The 15,046-nt window shown below is 39.7% G+C and overlaps 1 protein-coding gene across 1 annotated transcript in view; it reads left to right on the top strand.

The window, feature by feature from the left end:
* The window catches only part of PINX1 (PIN2 (TERF1) interacting telomerase inhibitor 1), an 81,520-nt gene that overhangs the window by 26,423 nt on the left and 40,051 nt on the right, over positions 1–15,046 (top strand). Inside the window, exon 6 of the mRNA XM_019792772.2 lies at positions 3,850–3,926. Coding sequence (XP_019648331.1) covers positions 3,850–3,926 — 77 coding nt within the window. The remainder of the gene's footprint in view (positions 1–3,849; positions 3,927–15,046) is intronic.

Here is a 15,046-nt window from a genome sequence, read left to right as displayed (position 1 = left end):
AGAAATGACCCATTTTATGGAACTTTTGATTGTTCAGCATAATGGATAATAAGAATTTTAGCCCTCGGGTAGGCTTCTGGTGAATGTAACTAATTCACTTATTCAATTGATTCAATGATTCATGCTGTAACTCCCATCAGTGGTCCAGGGACTAAAACTAAGCATTTTACATAGCTTGGTGGGAAGAATGAAGAAAAATATTTGACTTTAGTGAGATTCCAGTAGCAAATAGCATTGTAAAATTTGATACCACCTAAATATCAGCTATATCATTTTCATTGAGATACATACTTATTCCTTTCTCGAGTCCCAAATTTATGATTTTAATTTGAAACAATTTATTATCTAATTCAAAAGTTCGTATCATCCATGTTTGTTTAAAAGCCTAACTTCCAAGCAGTTTCTTTTAATTCGAAAAATGTTGGTCGAGGCCCATCTGTGGAGAAGAAAAGAAAGGGAAAAGATCAAACTCTACAAAACCATTTTTAAAGTTCTTCATATGTACAGTGCGAAGTTATCAAGAGAGCACTGCTTTCTTCCTCCCCTCAGTTGTGTGGTGGATGGAAGAAAGAAAAGGGCATGAACTGTGGTTGCGCAGCTTCATCCTGGTAATTTTACTCAGACTTCTTACTCCCGTGACCGTTGGCAGTATTTGCTTCTTAAATGAGGAAGCTGCTGGGACAACACATGTGCTGGTAGCTGGCTCGCTAGGCTGGACGCACAGACTGTAGTGCTCCTAGCACACTCCCCTCCTCCCCACGGCAGCGGACTCTGCTAGTGATGGGCGTCCAGTTTCCTCTTCCAATTCTTTTGCCATTTAAATCTAAAGTAGCACCACTGCAGGCTGTGAAGAAATTCTGGCTGTCTTGCTGGTTGTGAGGGTCTCCCTTATTTCATCCCCGACTCCTGCAGCTTGCCTGGTGCTCTGACGTCACCCTTTTAGTGCCTCCGCCAAGATCTTCTGTTCCAGGCTTATTATCAGTCCTGTGTATTTTCATTAAAAACAAAAATCAAAATACAACATGTATTGTATCCTTCTTGACTGGGGAATGCAAATGGATTTTCCAAGCAAGTGAAGCTAATAACTACGTACACCTGAAGTGGGGTTTGTTTTTTTTGTTGTTGTTGTTGTTGTTTTTAATAATTATAACAGACGTATATCTCCTACCATGCATTTCCTGGCCCTCACCCCTTTACTCTGAGTAGAAAGCTCAGGTTTTTTTCAGGCTTTGTTCTAATACGGTGCTATAATACTATGCTTTCCCTAGAACTTGTTGGGTTATGTATGACTTTTGCCCTTAAAGTAAGAGGCTTCTGTCCTTCTTAAATTCTTATACTTATTTTTTCTAGTTTCATTTGCTTCCCATGTGGACTACTTGGTGTCGTGGGTGTGTCTGGCCATAGCGGTAACCCCCCCTCCCTTCCTTTGCCACTGATGGACTGGATAATCATGACTATTAGAAAAACAGCTAAAAAGATCATAAAGAACTCTTCTCTGAAAGTACCTGCTCATTGTTTTATGGACATAGTTACATCAGCTTGGCTGCCGAAAGCTGTTTTCCCTGGTTCTCAGAATGTTATGGCCAATTGAAGACTAACAAATAGATGTAGCAAACTCAAACAGAGAACATATAATTCTTATTCTGTTGAGTTTTTGATTGTCATTTTCCCTAATATCTAAGTTTATCAACAGCATTTGCTGTCAGTTGACCTTAATTCAGAACTGACTCCAGTAAGTTTTCAAAGTCAGTTTATATATATGTATATATATAGATATATAAACATTTTTTTAAATTCCAAAGTGGCCATGATTTTATAACATTTATAAACTATTCAACCAGGACCATTAACTAACAACTGTTTCAGTATCACTTCCATCTTCACATTTTGATCTGTCTTTAAATTCCTTTCCATTGGTCTCTGACTCTTAATTCTTCTCTGTGTTTTGTTTTCCAGATCAAATCCAGAGCAAGGCCTGTAACAATCCTGGTTTCTACACTTACTTAAGTGAACTTTGCTAAAGGATAAAAATTTCTGATACAAGAACCTATCACCAAAACCTTAGAAACACTTGCACCTTCATTGGTACAGCTTACTGTCTCTCCCAGCTTGGCAGTTTTTCCTGTGATGTTTAGATTTGTTTTCAATCTCTGCACGTTCATAGTTTGACATCTGTTCTAGAATTGCGATCTTGCATGTACCCTCCCTTCCTTATTCCTCCAGCATTCCTTTTAATTGAGTTGCTGTATAAGAGATCTTAATTTGCATTTCTTTGAGGGTATCTGTTTCATTCCAGAAGATAGGTTAGGGAAAGATGGCCGATACATATTTTGAACTAAGTATAACTCCTTTTTCTGAAGTAGAAACTGCCATCCTGAATGTGCTCAGCAGCGCAAAATAGGTTATGCCGATGACAAAGCTAAGAATAGATCTCTAGACCTCCTGAGGGTTTGTCCACTTCTCCCCACCGTGACCAATTTTATTCCCCACTTTTCAGGTTCATTTTCTGAGTTCCTATCTGGGATATGCTTCATTTTGTTCTTAAGGAGGTTTCCTTTGGGGTCTTTTGTATGGGTCTGCTTAATAATCAGAACCAGGAAAGCTTTGTTTCTAGCTCAGGGAGAAAGGAGAGAGTAGTACAGAGCCACGGAGGAGCTTGTCCTTCCTGATAGGAACACATCGTACTAACTGGACCATTGAATCTAGTACTACTGCCTATGAAACTGGTTATGGCGCCTGGCTTTGCATTAAATTGAAGGGTGTTTTGTTTGTTAATTTCATGGAGTCACTGAGCAATATCATATTTGAATGCCCCAGTGATAGTCAGTGAACTAGAACCTTCTGGGTCATGCCATTACTTTACCAAGTCAGTTTGCTACAGGAAACTAAGAAGACAAGTGAGTCTGTGACATCAGAACTCAGGTTTCCTACTCAAAACACAAATTCCTGTGTCTGACCTAGAGCTTCACTCCCCCAGAGCCTCAAGACTTTACACGTAGCGGTTACTTTTTAAAATGTGTTTACCGTGTAGTTGACAAATGGGAATAGATATGGTTGACTGCTTACGGAGTATTATTGGTAGAAGTGGAAATTCCAAAGAAGTGAATTTTAAATTAGTTGGTTTGTGGGTTTGAAATTAAGTGGAAGAGTTTAGTGTTTTTAATAAGAATCGTAGATCCTTTGGACAGTGCTTTGCCAGAAGCCATTTAATTTCCTGCTTTTATTATGTATCCTTTTACTTAAAGATGGTAGAGCTGTAACAGTAAAGAACATTTTAAAGAGAAAAATCTGAAATCCTTTCATCCTAATATAGTAATTTTTATTTGCATATATTCTTTCAAAATTTTCATAACAGTTAATTATTGAGCTCCTGTGTGTTAAATACGGTGTGGCCTTATTCATGTGTGTTTAAAAGCTACATAGCCAGCAGCGTTTTTGTCTGCATTTCATAATCCTAAGTAACTTGCGTCACCTTGAAGTAAATAATATCTCTTTTATAAATGGGGAACCCAGAGACCCAGAAATCATACCTTGAAGGCATACCAGTAGAACAGCCAGCTTTAAAATTCAGTTTTCCTCTCGTGCTACATGCTCTTGATTTTTTTCTACAATCAAGAGAATGTCAAGGGTTCTGGTTCTAAAACACTTAACTTGATTTTTAAGTGATTTTGAATTTAATTTTACTTGTTAATTAAGGAATTGTAGTTTGTGAAGGGGAGACAGAAAGTCAGTAGTTTACAGAATTGTTTCTTTTCCAAAATTTTGCTTTCAGGATTGTCATAGTTTATATTCATGCTCCTTATTTTAGAAAGAATGGTATTACTGAAAGGCACCGTGTTGTTTTTCTAGGGAAGGATCTATCATCTCGGAGCAAAACAGATCTTGACTGCATTTTTGGGAAAAGACAGAGTAAGAAGACTCCTGAGGTATTAAGCCACATACAGTTGACCTGTGTTCTATTTCAACACCGCTTGGTTTTCTGCTCTGCGTAGAACTATTTATATCTATTACCGGTGGTACTTTTTAGATAAACTTACCAAAAAAAAAAACTTTGAGAGACTTCGTCGTACAAAGGCTGAATGTGATCCTCTTAATAATAATAGTTGGAAGATAATATGCTTTACAAGGGTTCTGAAAAAGGATATGTGTTACCTGCTTTTTCCCTTATGTGAGGACTGGAATAAACTTGGAGAGGAATGCTTTTGCTGGTAAATTCAAAGGGGAAAATGTCTCTCCCATGCCAGGAGACAGGGTGGTTGCTTGCAGCGGTTTTGTTTCTCTGCTTGGACTGCATAATTGTTTGGGATATAGCTTGGTGAGGAACAGTACTATGTATGTAGTCCTGTTCTGGTCTGTTCCCTTTTAAAAGTATTTTGAAAGTGTTGGATCATCACCGAGAATCTGTAAGGGATTTGGATATAGTATTTCCTCCATTGTACAATGTTTGTTTGTTTCAAAACTAGGTAGGAATAGGGTGACTAAACTGTACCCTAAATGGGATGAGTCCATAATTCAGAGTCTTCATTAGTTAGTCGGGCTGTGTAATACAGCGCAAAGTTTTTTGTGCCATTTCCAAAGTAAGAGACAGTCCTGGGTTTGGATGTCAGAATTGATGTTTTAGAATACGGGTTTCTGGAGATAAAGGGATAATAATTTAAAATTGATGTTGTCTCCAAAAACTTGCGGTATGGTTACTATAGCTATTACTCAACTAACCCAATATGTCCTCCTTACAGTTCTTTATTGGCTCCTAGCCAAGACCCTTGATGATGATAGAACAAAAAAGACTTGTGTCATTTATTTCTGATATTTCTCCAGACCGACAGGAATTTTTCCAGGGCAGTAGCTATTTGTTACTTCATATTATTTTCAAAGACTCTAGTTATTAGATATTGTGCTTGGTGATTTTCTCTGCCGGTTGCATCTTTCAGCACTTTCTGCCCCTAAACCTTTAAGCAGTGAGGACTGAGGAAGCAGGCCTGGGCCCCATTGGCTCTCTGAGGGGTGGTGTCTGTAGGTCTCTGCTGAGTCATGTCCAAAGCAGGCGGGTCATTAGGGAGGAGGTGTTCTGACACCAGGCCACACTGAATGCTTCATTCACGGAGAGGATGTTGGAAAGAGCTGAGGATCATCAGACAGCCCTACTTCTGATTACACCTTTCCCCCTCAGTGGTTACTGTGTGACCTAGATTGGATCAGGCCCTCTGCCTTGTTCACTCGCGACTTTGCATCTGTCCTGGGGCGCCTGGGTGGCTCATGCGGTTAAGTGTCTGCGTTTGGCTCAGGTTATAATCCCAGAATCCTGGGATGGATCCCCATGTCAGGCTCCCTACTCAGCGGGGAGTCTACTTCTCCTTCTCCCTCTGCCCCTCTCCCTGTTCCTTCTCTCTCTCGCTCACTCTGTACCAAATAAATGAAATCTTTAAAAAAAAAAGAAAAAAGACTTTGCATCTGTCTTATCTGAGTCTTTCTCTTGAATCACTCTTCTTTGATCATCCTCAGGAATTTCAGTGTCCTCAGGATGTTCTGTCACCTCCACTCTGCCCTAGCTACCCCTCCCGTGGCCACACCTTGCACCTTTGCATCAGTCCCATGGTCCACCTGGGATCTCTGATGATAACCTTTCTGTTCCAGCTCTCTCAGTCTTTCATTCCCGCTACGCTGGCATTGCCAAATCCTTGCATTCTTGGGTTACTTGACCCTCTTTTTTTCTCTCTGCTGCCAGCGCCTACTGCCTGTGACCCTGGTCTTTTCTAGCACTCTCTTTGAAATTTTACAATTGAACACATGAGGGAAGGAAGCATTACTTATGGGCTTTTGGTAGAACTTTAAAAGGACTTACGTGGTAAGCACAGGAAAACGCTTTTTGTTACAGGAGATTAGAGGTTTCTAATCCTCTGACAGATATCTGTCATTAAGTCTTGATGTTAGGTGCCATGAAGTTTTTCAGCACTCTCCAGCATTACTTGGCTTTTTGGTGGTGTAGTCATTCATGACCATGTTGATGTGAGGCTGTCTTTGCAAAGCTTTGGAAACAATTCCCTGGTACTAACCCAGGGAAAATCTATTTTGGTGCAGTTGGTGCGGAGAAGACCAGCCTTGATATAATACTGTGTTTTGTTTAAGATTTATATCCAGGCACTTCTTTTTTTTTTTTTCTCATTTGTTCAATAAATATTTATTGAGAAACTGTTATATACCAGGCACTTTTCTAAGTGCTAAAGATAAACAGCCTTAATATTATAGGTATTTTATTTTATTTTTTTAAATGATTTTTTATTTTATTATGTTAGTCACCATACAGCACATCCCCAGAGTCCGATGTAAAGTTCGATGCTCCATTAGTTGCGTATAACACCCAGTGCACCATGCAATACGTGCCCTCCTTACCACCCAACCAGTCTATCCCATTCCCCCACCCCCTCCCCTCTGAAGTCCTCAGTTTGTTTCTCATAGTCCATAGTCTCTCATGTTTCATTCCCCACAGCCCATTCCCACAGGCACTTCTTAATCTCTCATCCTAGCTTAAGGTTTTCCTCTTGTTGATGCATTTAATATCCTGATTGTTTGGTGAGGCAGTTTCATATCAGGGTCCAGTACTTGGTCTGTAGCCGTGGTTCCCAACAGCACTTGCACTCAGTCACTTAAGGAGCTTTAAGAAAAATGCTAATGCCAGGTGCCAACCTAGCCCAGTTAAATCCAAATTTGGGGTCAGGGTCCAGGAATATGTATTAAAAAGAGAAGAAGAAAAATCATTTTAACTTAAAATAAAGCCTACCCAGATGACTCAGGTGATTCTTAGGAGTAAGGATTGAGAGCCACTAGTAGAAGCCCTGATATGTAACATTTGGGAGAGCTTCTGGCTTTAGGGTTACAAATATTGCCTGGGACAGGGCTTCTGAAATCTTAATACGTACACAGATCGTCTGGGAATTGTGTTAAACTGCAGATTCCAGTTCTTGAGGGTGGGGTGGGGCCCAAGAGTCTGCATTTCTGAGAAGCTCCTAGGTGATGCTGATTCTGCTGGTCACACTGCTGTCTGCACTGCATGCGTCGACAGGGCCTCTGCGGTATTTTACATCTAACGCATATCTACATGTACATATGAGATGGAGGATATTTAAATCTAATCACATTTTAAGACACCAAGTAAAAAGTATTTCTTTAAAGCAGAGTCACTTTTTTTTAGTTTTTATTTAAAGTCCAGTTAGAATACAGTGTAATAGTAGTTTCACGTGTACAATGTAGAGATTTAACACTTCCATACAGCACTTGGTGTTTATCACAAGGGCACTCCTTGATCCCCATCACCTATTTCACCCATCCNATCCCCCCACCCCCACCCTCCTGCCCTGGTGCCCATCAGTTTGTTCTCTGCAGTTGAGAGTCTGTTTCTTGGTTTGCTTCTCTCTGTAAAGCAGAGTCACTTTTAAATTGGAGTTTTAGGTATGTGTGGATTTTCATATATAGAGTTGGCTCTCATTGAGCGCACCTGTACCTCCCTGAATAAATTCTTGCTATGAAACCTTACCATGTTAGTTACAACAGCCCTTATAGCCAAGGGCAGAAGGCCTTTGATAAGATTTGTTTGAAAATACCTCTTTTGGCTCTGGTTTGCAGTTGGAAGGAGTATCACTTTGTTTTTACTCCCTTGACCCCCATGGCAACATTGGCCTGAATTTACATTTGGCATTGCCAAGGTCAAGGTTCTACTGGAGGTCAAATACCTGAAGAATCTTAGACATCATAGCAGTATTGAACGTTAACGTAGTAATCCTCTGTGGGTTCTCTGGATGAGGTGCTGATATTGATCTTGTCTTTGCATCTAGATTTAAGGAACCTTGGGGATTGACCCACATCTAGCTTGGGCAACATCCTGCCTCTCAATTTAAAGCCAAATTTTTTAATCTCTACAATCCCTGACTGTTGTAACAATAGAAAAGAAACTGCAACCTTATGAAGTGTCTGTGTGCCAGACACAGCACTAGCCACTTAGGATAGCATTTCATTTATCCCCAAAACAGTCTTGTGAAGTAGGCACTATTATCACCTTTTTAGCAATGAGGGAACCAACGCTCAGAAGGATTTGTTAGGAAGGTCCAAGGTGGCACAAATGAGATTTATATCCAGGTCCCTCTAACTCCAGAGTCATTGTCCTTTCCCCTCTACCACAATGTTAATCAACTTTTTTGCAAATAAATAAATAAATATCTACGTTTAAATGATTTTAGTTAAATCTTAGAAGTTTTCTTTGAGATTTTGTCAAAGCCATAAGTAGTTAATGTTTTGTCATAACTTTGTGGGAAACTGGTTGATTTTTAGTCTCATTTTGCTGAAGATACTGGTTCAACTTTCAAAACGTCACTGCCTTGCCTTCATGAAGTCAGAACTGAACTCTGATGGGTTCAGAAGCATATTACAAATACCTGGGCCAGCTTTGGGAACAATTTTACTTTGCTGTTGGAACTGAATTAAGAAAGACCTAGCTTGCTAACAGACACATGAAAAAATGTTCAAAATCATTAGCCATCAGGGAAATTCAAATCAAAACCACACTGAGATACCACCTTACGCCAGTTAGAATGGCAAAGATAGACAAGGCAAGAAACAACAATTGTTGGAGAGGATGTGGAGAAAGGGGATCCCTCCTACATTGTTGGTGGGAATGCAAGTTGGTACAGCCACTCTGGAAAACAGTGTGGAGGTCCCTTAAAAAGTTAAAAATTGAACTACCCTATGACCCAGCCATTGCACTACTGGGTGTTTACCCCAAAGATACAGACGTAGTAAAGAGAAGGGCCATATGCACCCCAATGTTCATAGCTGCATTGTCCACAATAGCCAAATCATGGAAGGAGCCGAGATGCCCTTCAACAGATGACTGGATTAAGAAGCTGTGGTCCATATATACAATGGAATATTACTCAGCTATCAGAAAGAACGAATTCTCAACATTTGCTGCAACATGGACGGCACTGGAGGAGATAATGCTAAGTGAAATAAGTCAAGCAGAGAANAAAAAAAAAAAAAAGAAAGACCTAGCTTGAGTTTCTGGAGCATAAACGCTATGTTACATGTGCATTTTCTGGTCTCTCATATGAATTGAAGAATCTGAGTACATTTATATCCAAGAAATAGCAGCAGCCCTTGATTAATAACAGATTTTTTTGGCCCTTTTTGCTTTAAAAGTTTTTATTTTGAAGTAATTACAGATGCAAAGGAAGTTGCAAAGATAGTTCAGAGGGGTTCCTTATACCCTTCACCCAGTTATCCCAGTGATTACATCTTATGTAACGCACAAGCTGAAAACCAGGAAATTGACATTGGTCCAATCCATGTGTGTAGTTCTGTACCACTTTACGACATTTGTGGATCCTGTAACCACTGTCCAGTTAATTATAGAACTATACCCTTACCACTAGCATCTTCCTCATACTACCCCCAGTTATAGTCACCCCTCACACACCATCCCAAACCTCAGCAGCCGCTGCTGTCAACAGAATTGTCTAATTCAAAGCCAAATGTTAAATGTTATGAACCACTTGATCTCTCACAGTTACACTCTGAGTCAGCTCACATCAGTAATTATCAATACCAAGGTTTTAAGGCTGATCATAGTTTCCATGATCTACCTTGGGCACTTAGTGCCTGCTAGATTTTATGTCTTTTATCTTACAGATCTTTAGAAAATGCCTTGTAGAGATCAGATTGTTTGGTGTCTTTAAAGTCCAAAAGTATAGATTAAATCATTTACTTTAGTAATTTCAGAAGTATATGAAACCATAAAATGATGTATATGTACAAAGTGATACAATTATTAGTGTCAGTATAGGAGAGCTCCTTGGGCAGTATGTCAGGGTATGCTTATTATTTGGGGTTGGTAAATTCCTCTAAATTGCATGCAGAATTTGTGGGCATATGTGCATGTAGGTATGGATATCTTAGTCCAACACTCATCAGATTTTCCAGGCAGTTCTTGACCCGAAAAGAATCATTAAAACCAAGGACTGGGGGGGGGGGGCAGGGAATGAGTGAATGAATGAATGAATAAATGAATGAATAAATAAATAAATAGAAAAAAATAAGGGGCATCTGCGTGGCTCAGTCATTAAGCGTCTGTAGGGCTCCCTGCTCAGCAGGGAGCCTGCTTCTCCCTCTCCTGCTCCCCTTGCTTGTGCTCTGTCTCTGACTGTCTCTCTCTGTGTGAAATAAATAAATAAAATCTTAAAAAAAAATAAAAATCTCTTCCTAGTTAAAAAAAAAAAAATCACTTAAAATGAAAATTTTCTTTGTGAGGGTAGTAGGAGTGAGCTTTGTATTGTGTAGGGGAACAGAGCCTTCCTGTCTCCAGAAACAGTACTCTGACTTTCTTGGTGCTCGGTATTTCCTCCAGCCACAGAGACTATCTAGAGGCACTGGTGCCCTGTCTGAATCTGGCTTTTCAGAACTACTTGCTTAAATAGTGAAAGATCATCACAAACTACCAATTACTCAGAAAATTTTTAATAAACTGCTCTGTGTGAGAACGGTTCATTGTACATTTTTAATTTCCAAGTCCTTCATTTCCTTTCCCCATCATCTTTGTAGTAGAAAGACAATAACTCTGGATTGGAGTGCACCTAAATTGGAGATGTATGCACTTTCTATGGAAACAAAGAAATGATCGAATATATTGAACTGAAATTACTAGGGCCCCATGAGACCTGCAGCAGGTACTTGTGCTGGCCAGTTGCCTGCCAGGAGTTATAGATACGAGTGTGGGCGTGTGTGCATGCATGCGTGTGTGTGTGTGTGTCTTTTCTCACTTGGTGTGCAAGTTGGAGTTGGAGACACTGAAAAACAAATTCCATTAGTTCCTATCTTGTTGAACTTCCTGATACTGCTCCTTTTTTTTTTTTTTTGCTTCTCTCATTTTTCCCTCCCCCACCTTCCCAGTTTCCTTCCTCTATCCAGCTTGTTTCCTGATTCAGCCTTATCACTAGAGAAAATACTCCTAAACCATATCAAGGATTGAGAATGTGTTACCAGCATTCCTACTTTGTTTCTCTAAACAGCAGGTTTCTGGCATAGGCTCTTGGCAAAATAATTGTCAGTTTCTTCACCTCTATAACCTGATTGAATTAGAAACCTTGTATTTCTTATATGCTCCCAGGATACCCCAGTTAATAATTACTTTACTTGAATAATCTGACGGCTTTTGCTTTTTGAACCAACGTATTATGACTTATGTCCCTTTCTTGTCAGTTACCACGAATCCCCTTTCTTTCCCATTTATGACTGATTGTCAAATCTGAAAACTCACTTCCAAGCAGACTCTACTCTTTTGGCTAGTTGAGTTCATGGGGTATTTTTGACCATTGTTTTAGGTCTATAAACTGCCCTCATTGCCTCATAAGGGAAGATTATTGGGAAAGGAAGAGTCCTTTTTTAAAAAATTTTTGCTTGAAATGTCCTTGAATCAAAAGGTATTCCTCCTTAGTTCCAAATGTTCATGTTAATAACCTATATTCATGAATTAGGTTGAGTTTTGTAAATGGTTTACTGGATGTGAACTCTTAAATTTAAATCTCTTTCCCTTCCTGCAGCCTCTATCACTCTGCCTCCCCCTCTCACCCCAGATCTCGGCATCAGGATTCAAAAGCTGGGCAGCTTTCCCAGCCTAGTATTTGCTAAAGCAGTCTTCTAATGAAGAACCTTTTAGTTAGAGATAATTTAAACTAAGCCCACAAACAGGCCAAATAATACATTTAAGGTCTAAAGTTTATTTTTTTGCCAGCATTGACGACTTCAGTAAGTCTTGTCATCATTTTGACCACCCATAACAGAATCAAGATTCAAAGTAATCTCTCTAAGCTGGAAAACACTTTATTTAACCAAAACTAAATAGATGAAATTTTATGAAGATATGTAAAGTCTCATTTAATCCTGGAAAAGATCTCATTTGGTAGCAGTTAGATGCGAATTTACTAAGAGGCTAGGATTTGTAACCTGACCTCAGTGTTACATAAGCCAGAGTATAGAAGTATGGCAGCTATCCCGCATATAGGCTTGGGCTGTATCAGAATGGTTGTGCCTGAATGCTGAAGGCAACAGGTTTTTTGCTCATTTTCTGCACTGGTGACTGTATTTGAACTGTTCTTTGAGGCCTGGGTGCCATATTTTAAAAGTGTGTTCAGAGATTGGCATTAGGGACCAGAGTATCTGGAAAGCAGGTTATGCACGGGAACTAGCAAATCAGCAGTTAAGAAACCCTGCCTTGCCTAAAGAGAAATCCTGACTCAGAACGTCCAGACAGTTTTACTGATCTTCTAAAAAAGGAACAGTTTTGTTTGTTATGCTTCATAAGGAAGAACTAGTACTGATGGATGAAATACATAGACAGGTTTCTATTCAGAGAAAGGAAGCAGCATAGGTTGGCCAGCGATAGGATGTACCTTGCTGTATGTTTCTGTGAGGAATTCTTACGATGGGTGAGAGTCTGAACTAAATGCATATGAGTACTTCAAGTCTAAGGTTCCCTGATTCTGAAGGAAAGAGAACACGTGAAATACATTTGAAATGGTACTTGAAGTTTTACATTTTCTTAGACTACAAAGGAAAGAACATTACTTGGCTTCCATTTCTTGATTCTCCTGTACTTGGACAATTTTGGCTTTATCTGCTTGTGTTCCTTATCCAGGAGATGTGAATAGTCTTTGGTGTGTTGAAACAATAAATTAAATAATATTGAGGTAAAATAGCAAGTTGTCTTAGCGACTCAAGACTTAAATGTTGGGTGTAGAGGTGAAGTTAGCTGTCTTGGATGTCCCCTTTTTTTTTTTTAATCTGTTAACTCTGTTTTCTTATATATAAATTGAGTGTTGAATTACATGTCCTTTACTAGATTCTGTTTTCCAGAGATTCTCCTCAGTGATATTTCCCATTCCACGTACTCTTCCAGATTGACCCTTGCAGCTTTCTCATTAGGAAGTGGAGCCCAGTCCTTGCCCCTTCCATCTGGACAGGATTGTGACTTGCTCCTAGCGATAGAGTGTAGCAGGGGAGGTGCTATGTGACTTCAGAGGCCTTGCTGGCTAAAATACTTGCTCTTTACTTAAGCAGTCTAGTTGCCTTGAGCCCCCAAGCTGCAAGAAAGCCCAAAACCCAGACTAGCCCACTTGGAGAGCATGGCACAGAGATTTATGCAGGCCCCAAGACTGTGAAGAGAAAGAGGTCCTGACCAACCCACTGCTGTCCCAGCTCTAATCACTTTTTGATCATAGCCACATTAGAGAGACCTGGGGCCAGAGCCGCCCAGCCAAGCTCTTCCTTGAATTGCTGACCCACAGAAATAGTGTGTGATAATGAAAGGATTGTTGTTTTAGGCTGCTAAGTTTTGTGGTGTTTTGTTACCTAGATAACTGAAATGGCTCTCTAAGGAGCTGTCATTCTGTGGTTCTGTGGTTGTGCATTGATGGTGAACCTGGTAGAGCTGTCTTAACCAGTGGAATGAGGAAATGATGTCATCTAATGAATTGTTCTATTTCCCTGGCTTCTTCTAAAGGGAGGCTCATTCCGTGGAGTATGGCATTGAGAGCAGGCACTTTTAAGAGTTTAATAAGCCTGCTTTTGAGCCCGTGAGTAGTATGAAGACTGTTTTGGGGCAAGTTATTTAACCTCTTGGAGGCATAGCTTCTTCAGTCATGAAATGGGGATAATAAATTATCTAGCAAGAATTAAATAAGCCATGTGGAGTTCTTAGCAAGTCTCAAGCATGCAGTAAGTGCCCAACATACCTTAGTTGCTGCTGCTAAGATCGCCGTCATCATTATAATTGCTAACACACTGAAATTTAAGCTGGTGAATAATAAACCTAACATAGAAATGAGAAAATTTTGATCCATGTGTGCATAGTCACATGCTAGGCAATATTTATTAATATAAATGTACTGACCAAACTTACTTATTGCCAATAATTCCTTTCTTTCCTTTTTTTTTTTTTTTTAGAGAGAGAGTGAGTGTGGGGTGGGATGGGGCAGAGAGAGACTCCTAAGTAGCCTTCACGCCCAGTGCAGAGTCCAGTGTGAGTCTCAGTCTCATGACCTGAGCTGAAATCAAGAGTCGGATGCTTACCCAACTGAGTCACCCAGGCACCCTAAGTCCTCCCTTTTACATTCTTCCAGCAAAGAGGCTTTTTGTTGTCATTTTGCCATTATAGCAATTATAGAGGATTTCTTGTCATATCAATTTTTTTTTTAATTTTATTTATTTATTCGATAGAGATAGAGACAGCCAGAGAGAGAGGGAACACAAGCAGGGGGAGTGAGAGGAAGAAGCAGGCCCGTAGCGGAGGAGCCTGATGTGGGGCTCGATCCCGCAATGCGGGGATCACGCCCCGAGCCGAAGGCAGAAGCTTAACCGCTGTGCCACCCAGGCGCCCCGTCATATCAATTTTTAAAAATTAATATTTATTATAAGTAATAACTAAAGCATCAATCTTCCTTCTAATGTGACGTCCTATACAGTTTGGTAGATGTATTGACATTTGTTTAGTGTGTAAAGAATTCATTGCTTTAAAATAAATGAATGAAAACTGAGGTAAAAGCTCTTTATCATCATCAACATGTATTGAGTATTCATGGAGATGATGGTACTGAATTTAATAAGTTTCAAAATGTATTTAATGCTATCCGTATTCCCCAAAGATTTACAGTGTTTTAATACTGTTAGAGTCCGTTTATAGAAAGATAATAGGATCTCAAGGACAAATAGACTCTTAGGATCATCTAGTTTATGCCCCTGTATCAGGCAGAACTATTTCTGTCATCACAGTGGAAACTAGTCTGATTCTATTACCAGTAGAAAGGGAAAACAGATTTTTAATGTGAGTTTCAGAGATTGGTAGATATAAAGAACGTTCCTCAAATAGGGAGTGGACAGTTCATATTACCTAGAGAGGTCATAGAAAATTTAACGCTTGGAGATACTTACGAGTGGAATTAAATGCATCTCAGAAAATTGAGGGACAGTCCATTTAGGAGGCACCAAGAGTCCATTACCCTACCCT

Source organism: Ailuropoda melanoleuca, chromosome 5, assembly GCF_002007445.2.
Source record: "Ailuropoda melanoleuca isolate Jingjing chromosome 5, ASM200744v2, whole genome shotgun sequence".
Taxonomy (NCBI): Eukaryota; Metazoa; Chordata; class Mammalia; order Carnivora; family Ursidae; genus Ailuropoda; species Ailuropoda melanoleuca.
The sequence above is the reverse complement of the archived record's forward strand: the minus strand, read 5'-3'. Positions and strand labels throughout refer to the sequence as shown.